Source organism: Corvus hawaiiensis, chromosome Z (genome assembly GCF_020740725.1).
Source record: "Corvus hawaiiensis isolate bCorHaw1 chromosome Z, bCorHaw1.pri.cur, whole genome shotgun sequence".
Lineage (NCBI taxonomy): Eukaryota > Metazoa > Chordata > Aves > Passeriformes > Corvidae > Corvus > Corvus hawaiiensis.
In genome coordinates this window covers 62429996-62456927 of record NC_063255.1, presented here as the reverse complement: position 1 = coordinate 62456927, position 26932 = coordinate 62429996, and the positions used below count along the sequence as shown (strand labels likewise).

At 38.7% G+C, this 26932-nt stretch overlaps 1 protein-coding gene and 1 long non-coding RNA gene across 3 annotated transcripts in view; one reads left to right on the top strand and one right to left on the bottom strand.

Moving 5' to 3' along the window:
• Positions 1-497: 497 nt before the first annotated feature.
• LURAP1L (leucine rich adaptor protein 1 like) lies at positions 498-21366 on the top strand. The gene is made up of 2 exons (XM_048292600.1): positions 498-1050; positions 20420-21366. Exons 1-2 carry the CDS (start codon positions 859-861, stop codon positions 20792-20794), a joined length of 567 nt encoding a protein of 188 aa, XP_048148557.1. The 5' UTR covers positions 498-858; the 3' UTR covers positions 20795-21366.
• LOC125320356 overlaps positions 18721-26932 on the bottom strand; it is a 43273-nt gene continuing 35061 nt past the window's right edge. For both annotated transcript variants that reach the window (XR_007201081.1, XR_007201082.1), the window contains exons 3-5: positions 23405-23506; positions 22739-22820; positions 18721-19587 (exon numbers count right to left, since the gene is read on the bottom strand). This is a non-coding gene — a long non-coding RNA (uncharacterized LOC125320356). The remainder of the gene's footprint in view (positions 19588-22738; positions 22821-23404; positions 23507-26932) is intronic.

Here is a 26932-nt window from a genome sequence, read left to right as displayed (position 1 = left end):
AGCAACAGGACACACCCAGCACTGCTATCTGCACAGCCAACGTGTGCCTTGCTATCACTTAGAGCAACTGACTCAGCTTGCAAGCTTTGCTTCTTAAAGAGGAGGGGGATAAAAAAACCCCAGAAATATTAAGGGGGGGTGGGAGGAATGCACTTGCCTGCAATAAAACCTGTCTGATGAGTGGGAATACCATTCACACTGTACTTACGCTCCTATTCCTGTTAGAAGGGGTGACTTTTTCTCTTTTCTTTTTTCACCTTCTTCCCTTTTTCTTTTCCTATTTATTTTCCTAGTCCTTCCTGTCATTCTTTTTCTTCTCCCTTGTCCTTTTTTTTTCCCTTTTCCCCTCTTTTTTCACCTCTCCTCTGGCCCTCCTCCCCACGTTCCCGAGAGACACGGTGTTCCCAGGCCCCTGCCGGTCGGGTGGCGCAGTCCCCGCCGTGCGGGGGCGCCCCGCGGCCGCGGGCATGCCGCGCCTCTCCCGCACAGGCACCGCGGTGGGAGGGCTGCGCCGCGCCTCTTCCACCTGCCCGCGGCTTTAAAGTTGCGGCCGGGCGGGACACGCGATGACTCGGGTTGCGCTGTGCCGGCCGCAGCTGCCGGGGCGCGTCGCGGTCTCGCACACGAAGCGGGGCCGTTTTTTTCCATCGGCCCTGCTCGCCTGCTGCTGCCTTTCCCGGGCGGTCGGGGAGGGGGCGGGAGGGGCTGCTGCCCCCGGGAGATGCCCATGCCCGCTGCGGGTGCCCCGCGCGGCGCGTCCGCCGTCCCCGGCGCTGCCGCGGCTCTCCGCGCCTCTGCGCCCCGGCAGCGGCCGGGCGGGCGCGGCTAGTGCCGCCGTCGGCCCCTCCGGGGCGAGCTATGGAGCCCGGCGCCCCGCCGGACCTCCGCGACGTCGAGCAGAAGCTGGGGCGCAAAGTGCCCGAGAGCCTGGCGCGGCCCCTGCGCGGGGAGGAGCTCCCGGCCCGCCCCGCCGCGGCGGCCCCCGGTCCCCGCCGCGCTGCCGCCCTGGCCCGTCTGGAGACGAAACTTCAGCTCCTGAGGCAGGAGATGGTGAGTAGCCGGGCTCCGGCCGCAGCTCTTCCGCACCGCCGCCTCCCGCTCGGCAGCACCGGCCCCTCCGCGGCAGCGCTCCCGGCGGCGGCGGCCCGAGCCGGGACTGCGCTCCCTGCGCCTGCCGGCCGGCCCGCCCGCCACAGGAAGGAGGTGCTGCCGGCCCCGGGAGCAGCCGGCACCGCGCATCCATCCCCGGTGGGGCCGGGCGGCGGCGAGGGCTCTGCTGCCGGCCGGGAGAGCAAGAGGCTGCTCGTCGGTGCGGCGTAGAGCGAGGGACTTGGCGGCTCTTTTCCTCGCAGCGGGGCAGTTCGCCACGGACTCGCTGGTGGCTTCTGTTCCTTTGTCAGCTCATTAGAAGTACTGAATGCTGGAGTACCAATAAACGAAATAATGCACTACTCTCCCGTTGTTGTAACTGCATTTTCTGCATTGCACCTGTTCCTGCTCTTGAGTAATACCTAAAGACACACAGGATATTTTCGGGCTGGAAATTTGGTCTGGAATTCAGGGACTTGATTGCTGGACTTTAGTCTTCAGAGACCTAATTAGTTCCAAACAGGCTGCAGATGATGCAGAGCAATTCTTGAAAAAACAGCTATTTATAGTTTGGTTGAATGGTATATTTTCTTTTGCCAGTGGCCTGTGATGGGCCTATGCTGTATGTAGTTCAGATCTTCTAACTTGTTTACTGTCTTCGTGCAGGTGCTTGTCCTACTTTGTATGTCACCATCTCAATAAATTTATTTCACCATAAAATGATGCCATAAAACTGGCTTAATTTTTTCTAAGACAAACCAAAAGGAAACTCTTTGCAAGCAAGTGACTGAATGATTAGTGAACACTCACAGCAGATGTGATCTTGACAATGCAGGGTACCTCAGATATGTGAGCATAGATATCTTCCATTTTTTGGGGGGGTGTAATTGTTATGTTAGGTCCCAAAAGACACTTTTTAGTAGCAGTTCTTTCCATAGCTCCTGCCACTAAGCTTATTTGAAAATGGGATGAAATTTTAGCAGGTTGGGATGGGGATTTTTCTGGCAATGTGTTGAGATAACTTTATGCAACAATCTTGGAACTCAGCCATTTACAGCAAATAAATCAATATCATTTTATGTGAATGAGTGCAATGCCATACCACAAGTCCCTCTACAGTGCTACATATAGGTACATATATATTTAAGTAAAAGGTGTATGGGTTTGTAATGTTTTTTAAAGAACGAGTGGGCTGGGCAAAAAGGGAAAGAGAATGGATATTTTGAGAGTTAATAGCCAAGACGGTAATGTTAATCTTCAGGTGTAACTTATAAACTACACTTGCTGTTGTATGGCTTCATATGATGTAAGAGATCTTCACAAATCAAACTATCAGTGTACTCTGTGGAGATCTTTTAGCTCCCTTTCAGTACCTAAACCGGGCCAAACAAGAAACTGGAGAGGGGGACTTTTGACAACAGCATGGAGGGACAGGATGAGGGGGAGCAGCTTTAAAGTGGAAGAGGGTAGAGTCAGAGATGTTAGGAAGGAGTTGTTTACTCAGAGGGTAGTGGGGCACTGGAACAGGTTGCCCAGAAAAATTTTGGGTGCCTTTGAACTTGTCTTTTGGAAGATGTCCCTGCCTATGGCAGGGAGGTTGGAACTAGATGATCTTTAATGTCCCTTCCAACCAAAGCCATTCTGTGATTCTATGATTTTAGGGTAATGATCATGGAGAATTTCAGTTTTAATATTGAGTAACACACTGTCAGCATAGCTCATGCTTATTTTTTAATTTTAAGCTTGCACAATGGTTGTAGAATGACCTGCAGGTGGCTTATAATGTATGGGATGTCGGACTGCAAAGGAAGCAAATAAAGCAGCCAGAGTTCTTGGCGTGACTGTTTAGACATGTCAAGATAACTAGGCCTAGTAAGGGAGGGGGACCCAAGTGAATTTCCCCTATCACCTTTTCCTTTCAAGTTGGTCTCAGACCTTCACCTGCTTCACACTCACAAATTCCATGTCACACTCTTCTTTTGCCTCTTCTTCCTCCTGCCATCCAGTTTCTCTTTTCCCTGCCTGCCCTAAGCACAAACATGTTTGAGTCCCAAAAGCCTTTATGTCTCCTGTTTGTCACTTCAATGACTGACTGTCTTTTCATATCTGAACTAATTTTTCATGCTAAGTAAGAGGAGCTGAGTTACAATCCTCTTCCCATTTGACTTCTGGTCTGTATGTGCCCATTAAACTACTGATACAATGACTAATTGTGGAGTATTGGTACCCTGTCTATACTTTTTTCCTGCTCTCAGCTGCCTTCTGTAATGCAGAATGTGAAAATGAACTACCTTCCTGAGGTTTTTCTCTAGTCTCTAACACCTTCAGGATTTTCCTCAACCCTAAGGGTTTCTTCAGCTCCTTAACTTGTCACTTTCCCCTCTGCAGTGTTCTTTGTGACACTGGACATACTTTATAAATTTAAGAACAATATCAGGTAAAAATTGTGGTTCCTTTCCCTGCTTTTTTCTTCTTTTTTACTGAATATAATTTCTAAAATGGAGCCAAAACCTCTATTTTCTTATTTCACACCTCTTTCTGGTGCATTATTCTTTGGCTTTGCTGCAAGGCATAGGAGGTCTTGGACATGTAGAAAAGTAGTCTATAGCTACTGCAGTACTAAACAGATGCAAAAAATGGAAAAGACTAGAAGCTTAGAAAATCAAGTGTTATCCATTAAACTTTTTTTTTCTGGTTGTAGTATGGTGGAAACTTCTACAGCCCACTCAATTGAATTTTGGCTAGACCTATCTATGCTTTTTTTGCTTGCTTGTTTCAGATTTGAGACAAACTTTTTGTAGACATATAAAAAACAAGGTTATTCAGGCCCTTCTTTTCTAGTCATGTATAAAAAAGGACAGTATTTGACTTGGAAATGCTGCATTTGACTGTGAGTTACAGTACCTGATAGATGGTGGGGTGTATGTGGCGACTGTCTATCTGCTCTGTAGAGGACCTGAGGCTTTGCCCTTGCTCCTTCAGATCCTTTCACTCTTCACAGTAGTTCTTTTTACCGCAAGCCTGATTTTGCTAATGGTCACTGGACTCACACACAAAGCACACAGAGTATTGTTCTTGAAATATGGACCTGCTTGGCCAGATCTACTTCCCTTTTCTTATCTTGCATTTTCCCCTGAAGGCCATGGTGGAGACTGCATTGGATCCTGAAAACCTTTGAATTACAAGGCCATAAAGTAAGAGGAGAAGCAAGATGTAATTTTCAGTGTGGGTCAAAACACTGTGCTCTGGTCAAACTCGGGTGGAATGAATACCTCCCACTATCTGATCCTTAATTCAGTATGAAATTTGTCAGTGTTACTGTTAAGATCTTTCTTCCCATGGTCTTTTGGGTGGAATGTTCCATTGGAGAGTTGATAATAATCCTTTCTAGCAGCAGCCTTTTCTCTAGTATACCATGCTTCTGAGGTCATATTCAACACATACACCTTCACTGCAGAAAATAATCTCTGAGGCTCATTCTGCAGCCTGAAATGATACTGCTTCTAAAGCCTCATTTCTCCTTCACAAGGTCTGGGCTTACTCTAAAGGAGATTTTCTTTAACACCTGAAGGAAGAGAGTGGGTGTTTTTTTCCTTTTAACTAAAAATTTTTACAAAATCTACTCTTTGATGCCTATTTGCAGGCTAGAAATTTAGACACAGTATAGTCTGCATTACATACAGTAATTAAAAAAAAAATGTTTTGCTTAAAAATATTTAAGGCAGAAAAGATAAACTGTGTCTTGGAAGTGAGGGGTGGATAGCAGTGCTGGGACTTTTAATGAGATTCCTTCCAGTGAACACTGTTGAGGATTAAATTTTGTTAGTGAATACCCAACTGGGTGTACTGAGTGCAGCAGTTTTTAGAGTGAAGGATAAAGTAATTGAAACAATCCTATTTCCAAGTAGCTGAGCATGTCAGATTTAGGCTATAGCTATTTGAGATAGAGGCATATTCCTATGCTAACTCACTAGATGAGTTTTCTTCTCCTTTGTTCTAGTTCTCTTTTAGTATAACTATTTTTTAAAGGCAATTAGCACTGATCCCTGACAAAATGAAATTGGAATTAAAGCAAATGTGACCATTACAATGGCAGTCCTTCTTGGTGTTTTTGATGGTTTGTTCTATTTTCTTTATGCTTTTTTTATTGGTTTTAGGTTGTTTGTTTTTTAACCATCCCTAGCACATTAATGAAGGTGCAGGTTGGAGGGCAGAGCTGTTGTAACCCTATTCTACCAGCTCTTAAGAGTCTGACCAACTTCATATTTGCTTACATTTATTAGATTCATGGTTGCGGGGGGTCTACATTTATTAGTTTCTTTGAAGGACTGATTTTAAAATGTCTACAACGGTGACTTGAAATATCTCTTTAACACATGCTGTAGGTGCAAGCTGCTACATTCACTATTTTGTATGATAACATCAGTTGTCTTAACTGAAGCCAAGATTTGGTTAGTGTGCCTAGTCAGCAATGCAAAGCTGTGTATCAGATGCTGGTTTTCGATTAGATTAATTGTAATTTTTGCTTAAAAGCTTGACTGAAGATAAAATCTTAAATATAAAATTACTAGTGCCTAAGCCTCAAGCCTATGCAGGAGAGTTTGATTAACCTTTGTTTCTTCATGAGCCGTTATTCAGTGAATCCCTGAAGTGAGACAAGTAGAAGTACAAAGAAGGCATACAGAAATAGAAATTAACTTGTTTCCCAAAGTCCTCCTGAAGTTCACTGAAAAAGGTGTTAATCCTGGATCTTGCTAGCGAGTTGCCTCCATACACTCCAATTTGCATGATGGAGTAGAGGAGTTTGTACTTTTTGCATATAATGCAGATTGGGCAGTGATAATAGGATACTCACGTTAAAGGGGAATTGTAGATTGATCCTTAGGGAAAATAATCAAATCTAATAAGGAAAAATTGCAACCTAATTATAGTACCAGCACTTTGCCAAGTTTTCCATCTTTTAAGATCATCTCTGGAAGGATGAGATGACCAAGGTTATTTAAATTAATGCATATTTAAACATATGTTTTGACTGGCAAATCTCACTCAGTGCCTGGCGGAAGGATTTGAATTGTGGAACAGCTCCATGTTGTACTCAAGCAGTGCTTATGTCTGTTCTTATTCAGCCATAGCAGTTGCTGAAGGGTTTAAGTCCACAGGAAGTACAGATGAATATGTGCTTACGTTATTAGCTGCTGCATGGCCAAGAGCCCGTGAAGCATTGCTGATACCTTACCGAGAAGCATCAGTGTGAGATACTTCAGTACACGTGCATCTGTCTTGTGTGAGTCATCACAGCGGCGTCAGGGATACTACAGTCAAGACTTCCAGTTAGACTGCCCACGTACTGTGAGACTTCTGCCAGACTTTATTTCAGAGAATATGTATTATAATTTCATTCCTTCCTGATTACTTTTTCAAGAGTAGAAGAATCATTGAGGCTGCTTTTTGAAATCTGATTCCTGACAATTTGTAATGAAAAGGCGTGAATACTAAACCACTTCTGCACAGAGTTGTACAGTTTATGATAAGCTTTAGCAAATAGATTATAACCTTTCTGATTAAATCAGCATGGCTTTCATAGAATAGCCTGGGGTAGAAGGGCTGTTCTGTAAAGGGACCTCAGAAGACCATCTGGTTTCACCTTTCAGAGGAAAGGGAGTCTGGGTGAGATTATCAAGCACCCTGTCCAATTGCATCTTGAAATTGCCATCAGTTGCATCAGCCATGTAACTGGGGAGGTTGTTCTTATGATTGTCTTCACTGAAAAAAAATTAACTTGTATTAAGATGAAACCTCTCCTGGTCCTGTTTGTATCAGCCCAAATTATTGGAGTGCTGTGATGAGATACCCCTATCCCCAACACTTCTCTAGGGAGAAAAGACCTAACTCCTTCAGTCTTTCCTCATATGGCAGATTTTACAGCCCTTTGATCATCATAATTTTGTGTGGATGCTTTCTTTTTTATGGTTACTTATGAGAACAATAATTTGAAAGTACCTTTTGTGTATGAGCAGGAAAAACTTGAAATGCGCAATACCAAATACATTCATTAAGCAGAGGTGATGGCAAGCAAATGCATTTCTACTCTTCAATACTTTCTTTCTCCTAATAGTAAATGGTTAAAGAAAAAGATTGTGTTTTCAATTCATGTTTTAAAGGTTACAAGATTATTTGTCTGTTCTCTACCCTCAAGGTCAAAACGTATCAAACTTTCCACAGTGGACATGTTTATTTTCTGTGTTTCATTTCTGTCCATGTCCTGGAAGAGAGGCTGGTTACTGGAATCTGAAGCAAATGAGGATGAAGTTACAGGAGTAAAAAGACAGAGAATCTGAGCTGTTTAAAAGCAATTGGAATTCAATTAAATCAAGTGCAATTTCTCTCATGGATTTAACTTGTATTTATGAGCATCAAAGTTATATTTCTTATATGTAAGCAGTTCCAGGAGGTGGTTCTCAGTTTACTGTTCGTAAAGATGAGGAACTCTGGTCATAAAATTATGGACAGCTTCATAATAGAAGGGAGACTTTTTTGTTGTGAAGACAGACTCATAGCCTTTGTTATCCAGTCCTTACTCTCATACATGTGGCTTCTAATTATAAGGTTTTTCCCATGGTGGAAGTTTGTGATAAGCAATTGGAAGCAACACTAATCTGGAGGGTGCCCAAAACAAGTGACCAAAATACATCTAGAAGGTCTGTAAGCCATCTTGTATTAAATCTTTGAAAGGTATAAACAACATAGTTCAATCTTTCAAGCTTTTTCAAATCTAGAAGGATATTGGGATGGTCATTTATATCAGAGGCCACTTTTTCTGTATTCAAGTGCTGAGTCCCTCTGGTGCCTGCCTGCACATCAGTGTATGGAATAAAATGTGCCTGAGGATCCCCCTCTTTGAAGTAGCTCTTAATGAGGTTTCTCTCTTTCCATAGAAGAAGATAAGAAAGGACACTAGAGAGTATATATATGTCAGGTATATAGGTGTATAAAGTCAGCCACTCTGTTTTTTCAGGATATGCAACCTGGCCTAGAGCTTCCATAAACATGGAGAATAGCATACTGGCACACCAATGCAACCATGACCTCAGCAATCCAAACCTTATCTTTCCCCACCAACCTAGCCTTTCATACTTACGGTTTGTCAAGAGAATGGTATGGCACATTTCTTAATTAACAGTAAACACAAACTAGCTAAGCTGCCAGAGAAGTTATCCGAATGTTTCATTTGCTGTGCTGTACAATAAAGTCTCAAGGCTGTATGGCTCTGCTGGGTGCAGTGCCAGATGAAGTGAAAGCATTTGTGACTTTAAAGCAATGGCTAATTGCTATTTAGCTACTGGGGGTCTCAGATTTTATAAACACTTTACTGGCATAATTTGTAATTTTGTTCACTTTTGTTAGATATCAGCTGCATTCATGACTAAAGTACTTCCAGAAGGAGAGCGATTTTACTGCATTCTGCTTTGGATATGAAACCTACCTCTCTCTAGATACAGAAGGAAACACATCCAAGAACTATAATGCAACAAATGCATTGAGTGTTTCCAAGCTCACATATTTTTACCCCAAGGTAGAAACAAATATAGAACAGCTTGGTTGCTTTGTATTTTTCTTTCTTTTTTTTTTTTTTTGTCTTCCTACAGAAGTTCCATTAGTTTAAAGAAATGTTATATTTGAGATAGTTGCACTGCTTTTGTTAACTCAGATGTTTATGAGAGACAGCAAATGTTGGATTTCTTAATATTGTTTGCTGAAAGGATTTTTTTTAATTTAAAAACTTCAGACTCAGACCTTGATCCTTCCAATAATTATAAATGACTAGAAAAAACCAGTCCTGACACCAAGGAGGAAACTATGAAGCATTTCTGTGTAGAGAGGAGTAGGATCTGTATTGTTTAGCCTACTCTTTAGAAAACTAGTGAAAATTGCTTGCACACCCTGCCTCTACTGAGCCCTGGTACGGCCATATCTGGAGTGCTGTTTGGGGATCCATTTTGGGCTGTCCAGTTTAAGACAATGAACTGCTGGAGAGTTGGTCCAGCGGAGGGCTATAAAGATGATTAGGGGTCTGGAGCATCGTCTACCTTATGAGGAAAGGCTGAGGAAACTGGACCAGTTTAGCCTGGAGAAGAGATGACAGCTGAACAGGGATCTTATCAATGTGTACAAATATCTTAAGGACAGTGTCAAGAAGATGGGACCAGACTGTATTCAGTGGTGCCCAGTGACAGGAGAAGGGACAAAGGACAAACTGAAATACAGGAAGTTCCATCCAAATACAAGGAAAAGCTTTTTCACATTGAGGTAACTGAGCGCTGGAACAGGCTGCCCAGAGAGGTTGTGGAGTCTACCTCTTCGGAAATTTTTAAAACCTGCCTAGACTCCATCCTGTTCAACTTGCCATAGCAGTGATGAGGGGATTAGATGATCTTCAGAGGTCCTTTCCAACCCCAGCTGTTTTGTGATTCTCTGCTTCTGAATATCTAGTGTTCTTCCTGGAGTGAGATTAATATGTACCTTTTTAAGAGTGCCTGGAGAAGGCCTGTTCCAGCCACATTGAAAGGGTGGAGTTGTTCTCTAATTTGGCTGCTAATACATACCATTTTCTTTGGTAGACAAAGGCAGATGGTGCATGTTTAGAACAACCTACTTAATAATAAAACACTGTCAGTGTAGGGGGTTTATGTTGGTTTTGGTGTTGAAGAATCCTTTCCATGGGCAGGCAGGTTTTCTGACTTATGGGATTTAGATGGGTCTGCACAAAAACTTGACAACTTGGAGAAGTCATTCAAGGAGTCATTGCAAACTTCAGACTATTTTTCTAGTCTTCTCAAAACTATACAGCTACGAGAGGAGCAACTATGAAGCCTGAATGATAATTTTTACAGGAAATTTCCTTTTCTGTGACTTCAAGTACATTTTGCCTTCACAGGGCTATTTCAACCGCTGTGACTGTTAATGGCTTGTCCACATGTCTTGGCAGAATTGTGTGGTACTCTGAAATATTTTTGTTTCAAGTGGTGTTCTGTGGCAGGGTTCTAGTGTTACAGGGTTTGTAGGAGAAAACTGTAAATCCTGTCACAGCAGAGGAGAAAGCCTCCTTCCAAGAGAAGAGCATAACTACTAGCATGCCAAAGCAAGAGTGATTTTCTTCAAATGCCTGTGGAATTTACGTCCTCCTTTGTTAGCACTTAACACTGATTGCTGTGTCTGGGGCAGGGGAGTGAAGGCTTGATTGCTGTTTTTCCCAGAGCCAGATGAGGTAGCCATCTGTGACAGTAACTTCATAAAGCTATTTATGCATTGACCAGTGCAGAGCATCAGTCCACCCATTTCAGACAAGAAACAAAACTCAACCAAAGCAACACTATGATCTTTAATCTTCTGTAATTTCTCTCCTTCATTTTTATTAATTTGTACTCTGGTGAAGTTTAATAACAAAATTACTTAAGAAGAACTGTAACCAGCCCTTTTCAGATACAACCAAACTCTAGTCCAAATCTGCTGTGTTTTCCTTGACTAGTTCTCTCATTTCCCAATAATAACCCTTGGTTATTCACAAAGGCCATATTTATCTTTTCCTAGCCATGTTTTGCAAGTCTTATACTATATTTCTGCTCCCCAGCTAGCTTAGTAGCTCGTACTTCCTCAGTAGAAGAAGAAATGGGAAATGTAAGCAATGACCTTGATTCCTTCCCAAGTTACTTATACCTCTGATAACTGCATTGATAACTATGATTAATATTCTTTGCTGAACTAGAATCATGCCAGAATGCCCCAGTACTCTTCTATGTAGAAATCTTTGCTAAGAACAGGTTTAAGTATAAAAAGAGCAATATGACATGAGCTAGAGTAGGAGAAGCTGAGGACTGGACTATATGGTGTGGATAATAGTTATTGATCAGAGAAGGGATCAAATAATATGGAAAGTAAATATTACCTAGAGTGCCTGGTTTTGCCTTGAAGTTTATAGTTCATTACTGACTACTCTTGCTACCTTCTCTCATCCATTGCCTAGAAATAGGATGTGTCTTTGTTTAATTGTTAGTATGCATTGATAATCATGCCTTGTGACCACCAGAATGAATTGCTGTGGTGTGTTCTGTAGGAAACAAAGGGCTTCATGGGTTTTTGAGCCAAAAGGGCTCAAAAGCCATAGATGGTGTAGTTCTTAACAGGGTGCTTGGCTTGTTGCGCTGGCCAGTTTCAGTATTTCAGCTTGCTAGAAATGGTTGTAGCCTCTTGTTTGCTTCTAGATTTTTAATCTATAGATCCCAGATTCGGGTTAGCTGCTAGCTGTTTGATACCTTCTTACTGGATGAGAAAGAAATAAATTACTAAATTACTTAATTTTTAAATTTTTTATAGGTACCTGGAAGTTTGAAAGGCTGTTTTTGTTCGAAAGACTCAAAATAGGCAACTTCATTTTTGTCTGAAAGACCTCAAACTGGCTAGTACTTTTAGAGAGATGTAAAGACTGTGTAGGGACCATATTTTAGGAGAATGATGATTACACCACTGAGGAGATTTGGATGAAGTTTTGCATTAAAAAGAAAAATTAAGCTGAATTTGAAAGACATGGAACTTCAAATAGGTCACAAAGTAAGCATAAAAATAACAAAACAAAATCCCGTTATTTTTTAAGATACTGAGTCATTTTTATTCAAAAATTTTCAAAATGTTTAGCATCGAAACATAATGCTCGTAATGTTTTAACAGGGAAAAAATCCCAACGATCAGCAAATCACTTTCTAGCACTATTAAAGCATTTTTAAACGCACATATGATCACTTGTAATAACAAAGCTGTCTTGAAGTTCTTTTTTATTCTTATCCAGGTAAACCTTCAGTAAATAGGATGGCAGGTTGTCTTTACTAAAGATTTGGTTGTTAGATTAAAAATATGCTTTCTGTAGGATATATCCCATCTCCAGGAACACAGAATTGTTTCAAACAGAATTCCATTTTGAATTCTAGGGAGATTCAGACAAAGATTTAATTTTTTTGTAATCTTATGTGTCTCTCCAGTGGCATTGTGAAAGCAGACTTGAATTTCAAGAGAGTTCAGATCTCTCGCCAGTGTTAGTATTGTTGTGTCTCATTTCTGATTTAATAAGTTGGGTGGTTTGATGTTTTTAATAGAGTTTGGGGTTTTTTTTACATTTTATAATGTTTTCAAACTTTGGTGTTACCACCATAAAAGCAGTATTTTCAAACTTTGGATACACCTGTAAGCAAACCCTATTATCTTCTCTTATTTTAGTTTTATGGTTTTGTGTATACTTACACAGTGCCAGTATTAAAAGTAATTAATTTAAAAGGGATGAGTGCTATTATATTTTTTCATTTTTTTGCATAGTGTTTCTAAGACTATGTTTTGGTCAAGACAAACATATATACGGCAGAGAGTGAAATCCAGTGAAAAAAAAGAAATCAGTTATGTTCTTGAGCCGCAGTGCTGTCTCATGTTGGTCAGAAGACACACGCAGTCCTGCATTGTGTCTGGTGTCCAGAACACTTCACAGTGATGCTGTGATCATCCATCTGCTGTAACACTTTTTGACACTCACAGCTGAATGTTACAGCTTCATATTGACCTGAATGTTTGCAGTGGAGTTAACTTGTCTGTCAACAAATGTGAGTCCATATTATGGATTGTTCTGGACATGTTCACCTTTGTCACAGTAGATACATTTCTAAGGTCTGATGATGCTTTTATGACAGCAGTGTGAGATATTTCGAAACATTCAGTAAAACCTTCCAGCAGTATTAGAAGTTTTTCCTCTTCTCAAATCCCTACATTTTCTCACTTTTCCCTTTCATGTTAATTCAACTAAACTTTAAAAGAGTCAGGATTTTCCTTTTATAGTTTTTCATCCTTCTGAGACTAGATGTTTCTCTCTCCTAATTCTGTGGTACTTCTATATTTAAAGAGCTTATCTAACATTTGTTTTATTTGGACAGGAGGTAAGGAAATAAGAACTAAACTAATTAACTTTTTTTTTCCCTTCTACTTGCTCTCAGTTGTACATCACATTTCTTTTTAACGATCATTGTCAAAAAGACCATACTTGGGAGATATTTAAATAGTCTCTTTTTCACCATAAAATAAAAAGATGGCCAAAAAACTTAAACAAACAAATAAAAGTATACTTTTCCCTCGGGAACTTTTTACTACATTTAAGCATACAAGATACCTCAAACAGTATGATGTTAAAAGAAAAAAATGTACTCTACTAAGCAAATGATTCATCCTAATCACTGATATTTTATTATCAAAGGTATTAATGCACTTGGCAGGCTGCCTACACATACTCCCCAGAAAAGGACCATGCATGTTTTAAGGAAGTGAAAAAAGGCCTTGAGATTCGCCTCTTTTTTTTTTTTTTTTTTTTTTTTTTTTTTTAAAGAGATAATATGACTAAATAATTGCACAACTTGGTGGTATGTATTTTCCTGTCAAGTATAAGGGAAATCAATTAGTATGCATAAAATTAAAATATTAAAATAGGCTGTTGTAAGAGAAATGTAAATCACCAATACTGTAATTTCCTGTATCAGATGATAACCATATTAGCATAATATTTTCTTCATATATTTGCAAGAAATATCCTTGGGACCTGCTCATTGAGTTACTTACTCTCATTGCCTACTGAACTAACTTGCTGTGTCATGAAGTTGCTCTGCCTCCTCATTACTCTGGTGTATTCTCCTACATTATTCTGGTGGTGGCTCAGACCTGACCTGCCCGCTTCCTTGCTTTAGGTAATGGGTTGGTAAGCTCTCCTTACAGGAGAATACTTTTATCCTTTCATCACTGTTGTGGAATCACAAGGTCTCTCTTTCTCCTTCCTAGTTAAATGTTACTGTGCTCAAAGCTGTGTTATGTAACTGCCAAATTTTACAGATGGACCTGTGGAAATACTTATTGCATGGACTTGGTGAAGGATTGCAGTGGAAATGCAGCAGCTTGAAACAGGACAATGACTAGGCTGGAGCCTCTTTTTAAAGTAGCAAAGGGTGCAGACAGAAACTGAAAACTTAATGACTATGCACTTTATGAGCTGCTGGGAGTTCAGTGATTGTAATGAATGCTATGTAAAATGTGATATGAAGGTTTTAACAATTTTGGAGTCTTCAAGAGATGCAAGAGTATAAGAAACCTCTTGCAAAAGAAGTCAAAAATTAAGTGATTACAACTTCTGTAGTCTGCCACAATATTCAGGTCAGTGTAACTTGCTCACTTTGCAGAAAGAAAGTAGATCAGAAAACTGTAACTACGAAGCAACAGTGGATCACATAAATTTAGCTTTTGTATATATATATGTTGCTTTTGTATGTGCTCCCTCATTCTCTGAAGCTTACTACAAGCTTAAAAACCAGGAGAGAACAAATGGGAAAATGATACAGCAATATGCTATAACACAAGTCCATGCTGAAAGAAACCAGATACAGAAAAAGCTGTCAATCTACATTTATCACTGTTAAATGAAATATAATTTAGCTAAATCAGTGTGAGGTAAATCACAGTCAGAGGCACAAGGCATAATGACGAACATTGCAGCACCTACCTTGACTCTGACAGTCTCATCCTCTGCCAGGCTTTGGTCCACATCTCCATTATTTTGAGAGAGCTCGTGTACAGTTTCAGTCAGGTTGGTTGCGTTAGTTTGATTATTGTGGTGTCTGAATTGACCAAAGTTAGTTGGCTTTGCTGTGGAGTGCATGTGGCACATTCCCACAAGCAGTTACTCTTCCACGGATGCATAGATGATCCCTTCCAGTTAATGACAGTACACTTGTGTTCTTACTCTCTGTCACATAAAACTCCCTGCATTTTTAACAAGAGATGCTGAAGATTATGTTCAAATTCAGAAGTCCGCCTAGGCATTCTAATTTTTTCATCTTGATCCTGAAATACCATTTCCTAAAGCGGCATAATTATCTGAAGAAACCAATGCAAACACCTTGAATCAGTGGGACAATTTAGGAGCAGACAAGAAGTTTAAAGACATGCACATCCATATGTTTTAATTTAAGTAGGATGTAGCTCCTGCACAACCTGTTAATCATCCTGTGTGTTAAAGGAGCAGACATTATCTGTTATTTGTGGTTTTATTTTATTTTAGAAATGTTAAATGGAAAAAAAGAGAGCATCTCTTTTACTCACTAGTGTTGAGAAGCTGTTGTAATATCACTTTGAGCTTGCTCGCCTTCAAATGGCATGCCTCATGCTTTGTGATGGTGGCTTAATAAACAAATCCTGTGCGTGTCACCAGACTTACCCCTGTTGTAACCATGTCAGCTTGATGACTCCAGTTAAATAACGCTTGAATTCCCATATTCTGAATTTTGGATTTTGAACTTTGATAAGTTGCTTATAGTATTTTTAGCTTGTTATGTATATGGTCTCACAGAATTAGTCGATGAGGTTTTATTGACCAGTTTTTATCCTTATATATCTTCTTACTATATTTGTATCTTGATAATACTTGAGTAATTCAATATTGCCAGCCAGTGTTTTATTTTATTTTCATCACTTTCATATTTTGCCTGATAAATTAATTTCTGTAGTTCCTTTAAAAGTTGTTATTCAGTGTTTGTATTAGCAGAGGTAACACCAGGAGAAAGTGGAATAAGGTTAGCTTTTTTGAAGAAAGAGACATCTCAGAATGAAAAACAAATTATTATTTAGACATTGATTTTTAGATTTTTTTTTAATTGCATCTCAAATTAATTAATGGAATGTGCTATTCTATGGAAAGCTGAGGTAATCTCCCTTTTAAAAACAAAAGGGGAGGTAGGCATAGCTGGCAAGCTCTTTATCCTGTATGATACAGGAAATAGAAGACCTTGAATAGGAAAGCAGAAAGCTGTCTCTGACACATCCTAAAATATGGAAACAACAGTCGCATTAATACTTCTGAACCACAGTGGTCATGCACACCTCTTTGGTATGGAAAAGTTCTCCTGGTTTGAAATTCTTTTTGTAAAAAGTGTGATAGAGATGGGTGTGGTAGTGTTTAGCAATAGGTGGAATTGGCTGTAGTTAGTTTCCTCTAACTTCTCCACGTTTGTTATCTTCTGCAAGACTTCCCAGGCCTGAGCCTCTGTGGGCCTTTCCCGGGAGTATTGTACTTTGCTACCGTTTCCTTTCACTTATCGTGGAATTTGTGTCCAAACTCAAGATGTTTTAGACCACAGATTCCAGAGCAGCCAACCCGAGATCTGTCTTGAGATCCTGAGCAGAGCTTCTGATCTGAGTGACTTAAATAGCTCCCTGAATCCATTAAGTTGTAAGTATAAGATTTTGTCTCTTGTAAGTACTTACTTCACCTCCTGAAAGAAATACCTTATTATTTAGGTTCATTCACTTTTTTTCCTTTTACTAGTGGAGTCTTTACAGCACAGAGCATAAAAGTGTTGAGAAAAAAATGAAACTGAAATAATTTGAATAAACTTAGGGATATCTTTTCCTCAGATCACTTTTTATGGTTGCCATTAATATCCCTGCAGAATTCCTGTAGTTAGAAGAAGCAGCATGTGAATCCAGGAATTTAAAAGAAAGTAATCCACAGGAAGAAGCTAGAGTTTCAAACAGCTTTCATAGATTAGTAGGGTATATTTAACAGAAATTTTAGCTTTGCCATTTCTGAAGGGGAAGGTGACCCACTGTGTTTGAAACTGATTGGAAGTTATGTCTGCAGAACATGCAGCAGCAAAACACAAGGCCATTTTGCCCAGTTGTGAGTACATGTGTGACTTTGATCCAAAAGCTAAGTGACCAGGCTAGGGACAGCTAATGCGCTACTTTGGGTGACTGCCAGGAAGCGATAATTGTCTTTGTTAGCAGTCCTGGCCACTAAGTTTTATTCTAAAAGCAATAACCTAGTCAAGTCCTTTCTCAAGACCACTGAATTATATATAAAAATAGCATGCTATCTCTTTGCATATATATGTACACAAAAGCCCTTATGTTTGTATATACATAAATTCCCTTGAATAAATTATGACAGTATTGTACATATTATTACAGAAGACCAAAAGAAAGGAAGATATACCTTGTTAGAACAACAAATATGAGAGGGAGGCACAGGCAGGTGTTCAGTCTAGTTATTCCTTCCAGATTGAAGATCTGGTTCTGTCTGAATGCTAATCTGTGCACTTATGCTACCAGACTGTGTTACTTGAAAGATGCTGTCACTTTAATTTCATTATTTTCTCTTCCTGTGACTAGCTCTTAATGTTAAACATTTAGTATCCTTCCTGTGATCATCACTATTACAAATATACAAAGCAAAACTAAGCAAAAATACATAAAAGTTAACCTGTAACAAGAAATTAGTTTTTTCTCTCTTGTCACAAATAATTTCCTTTATACACCGTAAGTTTTTGTGAGGGCTGATCCATAATAACACACACCTTCCTTATGGTGGCCTTGTGCTCTAGCTTTAACTCAAAGGCAGCTATAAAAACTGTTCTGAAATACCTCTATTAGCTATGATACACTATATAGATTGTGCCTGAAATGCACCTGTTACTGTGCATAGCAAATGGGGCTGTCAAGCATGATGAGATTTTATTGTATTTAGTCCTGTTAGCTGAACCATCTTGGACTGACTTGTTTACTCCAACGATGCTCCAATTTGTTTACTTCAACAGCTTCCAGGATAAATGAGTTGCAGCTACATAAGTGAGTAAAAGGTAATGTTTGTGTTTGTGCTAAAGCAGATAAGGGGCAGAAAATGTCATTTTGACATTTTTGTGTTATCAAGCAGATGATGAAGTAAACCATATTAAAGAAAGATGACGTTTGTTAAACTACTATTTAGTATTTACTTTAGGAAAAGCACACTCTTGATATGGGAGACTTGGAATGACATGGTAGCTAGGAGGAGGACGACTCTAGTACGCAGGAATGCAGAGAATTGGTTCCAGTAAGGCTATTCCACAAAAATGCTGAAGCTAATGGTGTATTCAGAGAATAAAATTATTTCCTGTGAACTGAGTATGAATATATGAGATGTCTACTTTATCTAAAAGGGACTGTTTTGTTTGAGTCATATTGGTGCTAGTTCTGTTAAACATTTCCTTAATCAGTCTTCTGGGAAACTTGTCTCCAAGCATGTTTATATTCAGCAAGTTGCTGAAGTCTGTAGTTGCAGTTGAGAAGTTGGGTAATTTACTGCTTTCATGACAGCCTAGTTGCCGAGCAAATGGTTTATAGTGATTTATTGGTAAAAGTAGAGAAATTGGCTTGAGCAGGAGAACTACAAAATGGTCAATCTGTTTTCATAACCTCACTCCTGAAACAATGATAGATGGGCAGTGTTAAAATTGTGAAATGTGGGTAGAACTATTTTGCACAGTACCATGTTAGCTGTGTTAAATCTTGTGATACTGGATTGAGAATAATTCAGAAGTCATTCTGGGGACTGGGGAAGGAAGCTGGGAATACACATGACAAATACACAGGCATTCTGTTACTGGCAAAGCTTGAAATGTCTTTGCATTGGGTTGTCCCTGACCAGTAAGTAAGCACCCACCAGCTGCTCACTCACTCCCCTCTTCTCTTCCAGTGGGATCAGGGGAGAGAATTAAAGGAAAAAAAGTCAGAAAAACTTGGATTTTAATAAAGACAGTTTAAAAAATGAAGAAAATAAATTAACAAGTGATGCAGTCAGTAACACACCGTCTCCCACCAGTAGACCAAGCCAGCCCCCAAGCAACAGCTTTATAGGAAAGATCAAAAACACAGGTTTTATTCCTGGGCACAGCATTGTATGGCAAGAAATAACCCTTTGGTGAATGCTGGTCAACTGTCCCATCTCTGTCCACTCCAAACATCTTTCTCAGTCCCAGTCTACTTGCTGAGGGTGCAGAGTGAAAAACAGAAAAGGCCTTGATTGCACTCACTGCTCAGCAAGAGCTGAAACACTGGAGTGCTACCAACATGGTTTAGTCACAGATACAGAGGACAACACCGCACCGGCTGCTAGGAAGCATCCCAGCTGGATCCACTACAGTCTTCTGCAGTATCTAAGAGAATAAAAATACATTGAAATAACTTTTGAACAACTGTACGAGGTCAGTGTAATTTGGGATCCTGAGAAGATGACATTTGAGTATGGAAAGAATCATGTTCAGATTATATTCTTAGAAAAACAAGATATAGTCTCTGCTTCCTGAGAATACTGATTCTGTTCCAGTCCATTGTGTATGAACAATACAGGTGCTATTTTTCTGTACAACAATTGTAGACTTGGAGAACTGCATAAAACATCTATTGTCCATAGATCTTACTTGTTTCTTTCTTTATTTCTCAGTTGACTGAAGACTTTCAAATTCTCAATATGGCACAAAAGACAGTGGCACAGATTTTTTTTCCGGTACTTAAAATGTTTCAGATGAGGAGAAGGAAGCACTAAATATAAACCTTAGGTCTCCGCTTTATTTGTCAGCTGAAGTGACTTTAAAACTGGCTTGTATAGTTTGCCTGTTAAGGAAAACATGAAGATGTTTAACTCAAATATATCTGTGAAATCCAACACTGTAATATTCCTCTGTCCATTACAATTAACGTGTATGTGTCAACCATCACAACTAAGTGAGAAAGTAGGAGTTTGTTCTTAATGTCCACTTTTGTTTAGTTAGTTACAGCAAATGCTTGCTCCATATCTATAATAAGTGGTTGACTCTGAACTTCATCACCTTCATCTAATATGGGTTTAAAGAACTGATATTTACAATTTCAGTAAGTTCCGTATTTTAACTCTCAGAAATTTACATGGCAGATTTTAATGTGCACTCAGGAGTAGTGTGAGTAAAAGTTGAATATCCACAAGCTTTTTTCCAAATTGTGCACATTTGAAAATTTTAGCCAGCCCAAGTAGCCATAATAAGGATAACTTGGGGTGAATGCCTAGCTGTCTGTAACTGTAAGTAGCTTAGGGTAATTGTAAATAGAAATGGCTTTGTGTTTCTCTGATTAGTGAAAAGCTATCCCCTAGGAGTTGTCATAGCAGCTGTGTTTCTCATCTAAACAGCATTGTGTGTACAAGTCTTGTCACTGACCAGCATTCCTGTTAATGGACTGCTTAGGTGGGCTGATCAGGTTCCCACCTGACCTTCACTGAAAGTGTAGATATACTTTGGGGTTTTTTTGTTTGTTTGCTTGTGGGCTTTTTTACTAGTTATTGAAATAGATTTGTCCCAGATATGAAAGCTGGATTTCTTTTGTGTTTTCTTTTAACCCATTCATTGCCTCCATCATGCTCTTTGGCTTGATTATGAAACGACTAATTTTTTTAATTACTTCTGCCGTGTAGGTTAATCTTCGAGCCACTGATGTGAAGCTTATGCGCCAGCTCCTCCTCATCAATGAAAGTATTGAATCAATCAAGTGGATGATAGAAGAGAAAGCCATTGCCAGCCGAGGCAGCAGTTTGAGTGGAAGCCTGTGCAGCTTGCTGGAAAGTCAGGAGACATCTCTCCATGGCAGCTGTAACAGTTTACAAGACTGTAGTGATGGACTGGATGGAATATCAGTGGGGAGTTATTTGGACACCTTAGTGGATGATGTCCCTGGTCACCAAACCCCTTCGGATATGGACAAGTTCAGTGATTCTTCTGTCATGGAGGACTCACAGTCTCTGCATAAGCATCCCAAAATTGATTCTGATGAGTACTACTGTTTTGGTTAATAAGATCAAGTTCCAGTGGGACACAAATGCACTTGTACTTATCCTTTTTCTTTGCTGCTATTTTATTTCATGTGCAAAACCCCCAAAGTTCTCTTGGAAGGAGTACATAATATGATACTTCAATTCTATTGCTTAACTTTTCTATTGCTTCTAATGCATTTTCTCATTGATGGGTTGGGCTTTTCTCTTCCTCCTCCTCCCATTTTTTTTTTCTTAATTTATTGTCACCTTTTTTTTTTTTTTTTTTTTTTTTTTTTGGTTTTGGTTTTGGTTTTTTACAATGCTATATTTACAAGTCTGTAAGAGTGGGGAAGGAAAAGCTGTATCTTTAAAATTAAACATCAGGGAATGAGAGCAACAGTTTTGTATTTGTTGTCAATAAAATAGCTTCTGATAAATATATGTTGTCATAAATTTTCTTCACTACAATGTTTGGCCTTTCCAAAGACACTGTTCTTATTGAGCCTTAAATCTGAATCTTGAAAATACCTCTACAAAATAATTTTCCTTTTGTAAGAAATTAGATTTGGTTCTGTTAAGCTGTCTTCATTTGAAATACAAAGTATCCTAAACTTTTCTGTGTGGAGTTTCTTTTCTTCTGCAATGTTCTCATGTCTCTTGCCTAATTTTGATGTTAAATTCCAATTCTAAATTGGTTTTTTTTTAAATTCAGCAGTGTTGCCCTGCTGTCTTTTTCTTTCCTGTTTTACAAGAGTTTGCCTTAACCTTTTTGTGCCTACTGGTGCAGTTGAGAGCTGCAGCTAATCAGTTATATTGGAAGCGGCTGAAAAGTAAAGCAGTAACTGTTGTATATAGAGTCTCTGACTTTGAGGCTGCTTTTGTGCAGAAGATTAGGAGGTAGATTTTTCTTTTAAGTATTTCAGAGTCATAAGAAGCTCCCCAAGATTTTATCCTTTCTACAGTAAGAAAAAAATTAGAATAAAAGAACTAAAATTGACCTAGACACTCCAACAGGTGATGAGTATTTTGAGCATACAGACAGTGAAAGAGGTGTTGATACTTAAACATCATCTAAAACTGTTTTGTTTTGCCAAGTCTGACAGTATTCCTATTGCCAGTGAAGGCATGAAATTCTCTCCCTAAAGCAATGTTTACTAAATAGAAGTCAAGCTCCCATTTAAAAACTATTTTACACTTTCCGAAGGGATACGAGTACATGCAGCAGTTGATGTATGTGGGCTTGGTTCATTCTGAGATAGTCCTATAAGGTTCTGCTCATCCAAGCCACATTTCCAGGGATCCATCTTGTCCAATCTTGAGCAATATCAAGTGTGAAGAAAAGGTAAAAAATCAAGAAATTGATTTGTGCTTTGTGACTAGTTCCATTGCTTCTCAATATAGAATATTTCTGTGTCTCTCAGAATTAAAATCCAAGATGTATATTTTGCTTTGGTCATCATGATTTATCAGATAGAGAGATGTGTGTTTTTAAAAATGAGCCTTTTCAGTTTTGCTTCTGAGATCAACCTGGGTAATACAGGTAGCTGGAAGAAAAATGAGGCAAGCCCTCAAATATCAATGCCATGCTGGTTTAACTTTCCTAGGGTTTTTTTAATTCCTTCCCCAGCTTATGACTACTTAAAAAAAAAAAGCTTGAAGAAAAAATCTTGGCAAAAATTTCTTCTCAGGGTGACGTTAAGTAGGATATTGACTGGAGATTCAAAACAGGTTTTATTATTTTCAATTATTTTAATCTAGGGAAAAGAACTAACTTCCTGATATAAAACTGTGACTCTCTTGAATGTTTTTTTACCTTTATTGCTTGGTGTGGAAGTTAAACACTAGGATGTATACTCTCTCTGAATCTAATGTGAATGTGCAATATGCAGTCTTTCCTTCTCCAGCTAAGGTTTTGGGAAGTAGGCCAACAATTACATGAAATTTTTTCACTATGAAGAAAATTAAAGAATATTCTTAACATACCTTCTCAAATATCCCCTCACGTTATGCTGAAATTACTTCAAGGAAAATACAGGCTGTAGCTGTCACCCACTCACAACTGTAACTGGATAAAGAGTAATTTAATCAGGGATATATTTATCACATGATTTAAAATTCCATTTAAATAGGAATCAAAGCTGGGGGGAAAAAAGCCTTTACTTTACCACTTACTTTACCACTTACTAAAAGTGGTAAAGTAAGAGCTGTATGTGGTTAGAACTTTTATTCCTCTGTATCTCTTGACTGTTAAGTGGAGAAAAACTACAAGTGCCAAAACAAAGATTTCAGGAGACTGCTAGAAGGAAACAAGTGTTTCCAGGTGTTGTGTTTCTGATATCCAGGAACGTGAACACCTTGGTTTTTATTTTTGAAACATAAAAGCTTCAAAGATTTAGGTGTGACTTGGATTCCTTAATTGGAATTAACAGGATTTCATAGTCAGAAGATAATTATTTACTCTGACTTGCCACTTAAAGACAGATCATGAAATTTGATCTTCTCCTAAAATTAGTCAAATAACTTAAAACTGAACTACAAATTGACTGTTTAGACAATGGAAAATTCAATGCTCATTTAAAAAGTATTCCCGTTGGCTCTTTAACTTTGCTTTTAAACAGTTTACATATATTTTTCTAGCTTCCTCTTTACCTGGTTGACCTTGGTCTTGCAAAATCCTTGTGTGGCATAAAGGAATCTGCATGCCCTCTTCCAGCATGGACTTCCTTGTAACTTTTTATCTGATTTACAGAACTGAAAAAAAGAAAAAAAGATTCAGTATTATAGAGCAAAGTATCTCAAAGCACTTTGCAAAGCTATGCCTGTTTCAAATGGATAAAAGCAACAGAATTAAAAAAAACCCATGGATAAATAGTAAATATAATTAATTTATTCTCTGTCATTTTGTATCACCTTAGCTCTTTTGAGACTTAGTTTGCTTTCGGGAAGGACAAACAATTTCAAAACACTTGGCAAAATCACAGGTGATGAGCAACACCCAGGCCATTCCTATTTCTATACCACTGAAATTTTGTCTTTGAAAGACATTCCACTGTGTAAGGTATGTAGTTCAGAGACAATAGGGGACGCCCAAGAATAAGGTAAATTCAGTACATTTTCTGTTTTAGGATGATTGTTTCCTGCTAGTGGGAACCAGCTAGTAAATGAATGTGGCTCTGGTTCACAAAAAAACTGTTAAAGGAGGGGGAAAAATACGGCTAACATTTTCACATCTGAAAACTGGGACTTTAAAGATTCTGCCAAAACAGTCTGGTTATGACATTTTGAGGCCAAAAAAACTGCTTTCAAAAGAACAGTTAACATTCTTTGAAGTCCCCCTGCCGGCTGCCAGGTCTAGTATTGATCTCGAGGTTACATTGACTCATGAAGAACCAAGCAGGAGCTCTTGAATCATCCATCAGAAGGCCAGAAACATTGCACTGGGAGAGCAAAGACAGACCAGCATCTCTGCCTTTGGAAGGTGAACTACCATTACCCTATAAACAAGGTGATGAGAAAAGATGGAAATCTGGTGCATCTTCTTAAAAGTGAGCCCTCACTTTTGAAGGGTGTGGTAAAATACTGGAAGTGCTGTAGAATCGTGTGAAGTTAAAAAAATCTTTCTCTGCATTTCTCTTTGAAAAAGAGAACTGGTTAGTCAAGATGGGTGAAGTTCAGTGTGAAATAATGTCTGGTAGCTGCATCTCATATAACGCTATATAATCAACTGAGAGACTGGAGATTTTGTTTAATAATCTTAAGCAGTTACTAAGCTGTCAAAAAAGCTTGTGCTAGTATTTTTCATCTTGCCAACACTCCTGAACCAAGTCTAAAAGATGTGTCTTTGATATAAAGAATTAGCATATACCAAATAAACATGAGATCAGTAGAAAGCATCAATCACCTTACAGCAAATGAGGCTTTGTTTCACTTTAAATGTGCTCTCTTACAGCAAGTTTGTCTTTCTCAGAATACCTATGAATTTACTATAGAAACAGTTTAAGAGCATCCTGCCCTGAAACAAACAGAACATTTTTCCTTACATGAATTAAAAAGAGATTAATGCTGCCTACACTTGACCTTCCCATTGGCCGGAGACTAAATTTCCCTGCTAAGTATGTCTAGAGTGAAAATAAAACAATTTCTTTCCCTCCACCACAGAATTTTCTATGCTTTAACATACCACCAATTGGGTAAGCAATCTTTATGAAGTCCTTTTAAAAGCCTACTTTTCCAGCAAACATGTCTGGTCTCCAGAACTGACATTTTCTTATAATTTTGCTTGGTTTTGTTGGCTTGGTCTCAAAAGAAGGATGTTTGATATGTCTTTTAGTTGCTGGTAGGGGACCACATGATACAAATACCTGATAAATAAATAAATACCAGTAACAGAATTTCTGTTTAGGCCAGAGAGGGAAGTGTTGTTCTTGGTTTGTTCTTGGGATCTTTTCTTGTTCGATTTTTTTTTTCTTTTTTTTCATTTTCAAAAGCGGGCTGCAAAAACCAAGTGAGTATTCCTGAGCAGTTTTGAAAATTTTTTCTCCCATTTTTGTCTGAAATTCATATGGAGAGCAAGCAGCCCAAAAGGCTGAAATCATGCTTTTACCTGTAAACAGTTATCCTCAGTGCAAATTTGTCAGCATTGCTGGGTCCAAAAATTTTACAGTTGCCAGATGTAACATTATAATACTTTTAAACCCTTTCACACAATGACTGCATCGCTCACCTTCTGGAAACCTATGAGACCACGGAAACCTTTAAAATTTAGAAAGGATACTGCTTTGATTTTGTGAAGGAAGCTGTTATTGTTAGAATGCAGTAAATTTTGGCTTATGAATTATGAACTTGAAGAACAAAATACCCAACAAAATTAAAAATGTTTTTGTGTTAGGTCTGTCTTTTAGTACAGTGTTTCTCTTCAATGTGGTTGGAGACAGTTTATCTTCAGTGCATGTTATATCCCTACGAAATAGAAGACAGTTTACTTTTTCAGATGGCATTATGTGAGGCTTTTTCAGAACCATTAAAGTTGTAAAAGCATTAAAACAGTGCATGAAATACTGAATTAAAAATAGGTTTTAAGATTTAGAAACTATAATTTTAACTATTGTTGGTAATATGGCTATTGCTACTAGTTTCATTTTGAAGAAAGAAAATCTCCTTTTGACTCTAAAATACTATTTTATTTGTATTCCAAGTAAATTTCCAAGAACCAATACTACAGAGAGAGAACAATAAATGCTATCTGTGAGATAAGTTGTAGAAAATCGCTTGGTTAATTCTTTGTCCATGTTTTACTGTCAGAAGTGTTCCCATCATCTTACCGGATGAATGTCTAAACAATACCATGCGTCTTATCAGGCAAATCAGAATTAAGCAATAGAGCATAAAGCACTATTTGTAATAAAGTGATTGTGCTGCCTTTTTAGGGAAAAAAAAATACAAAGCAAACTGCCAAAAAAAGAGCAAACCAAAGACATTTCTTTAGGAAAGGAAGGAAGAGAGACAATAACAGAGTGGTTATCAATGCCCCCCAGTCCTGAGTGCATCGAAATGATAGGAGATCTCAGTATGTTACAGTCAGATCTGACCCTATGGCTAGGCTTGCAGGAGGCAGCCTAAATGTTTTATACATAGAAAACAAATCTGAATGCTTCCTCTGCATTTTCAATTTACTGAATTCTACCTAAAAGCATTTGTTATACCAAGGAAAAGAAATTATGAACTTGGCATTTGGTAGTCTGGCTTTCTAGATTGCTTATTCTATCCTTAAGTTATACTGATTTCCAGGCAACTGTTCAAATGTTTGAAGAAAAGTGCTACAGTTATATTAAAGCAGTACATGAGTATAGAAGGCGATTAACAGTAGTTCATATTTGCTTTCCTCCTACTCATTTTCTGAGAATCAGTTTTTTCTAAACGGCAGGCTTTTCCAGTGAACATGAGAGGAATTTCACAATATGTATATATTTTACAATCCAATTATTTAGGCAAAGTTATTAACTGCCCAGTTGATAACACAAGTGATCAAATCGGGGGGAACTTTTTCACCTTTTGTGCATCTCAGAGAATTTTGATTACTCAGACCATTTCTTTTTCTCAGAAATACAGTGTCCTTTGTTCCTGACAACTGGCTATCACACAGTTTGCACAGTCAAGTAATCCTAAAAATATTTTGAT

What these genes read in the sequence shown, in the direction of transcription:
- LURAP1L (XM_048292600.1), top strand. Translation starts at nt 859, where the DNA reads ATGGAGCCCGGCGCCCCGCCGGACCTCCGCGACGTCGAGCAGAAGCTG. An exon ending in AGCTCCTGAGGCAGGAGATG is followed by an intron (nt 1,051 to 20,419) that starts GTGAGTAGCCGG and finishes TCTGCCGTGTAG; the next exon opens with GTTAATCTTCGAGCCACTGA.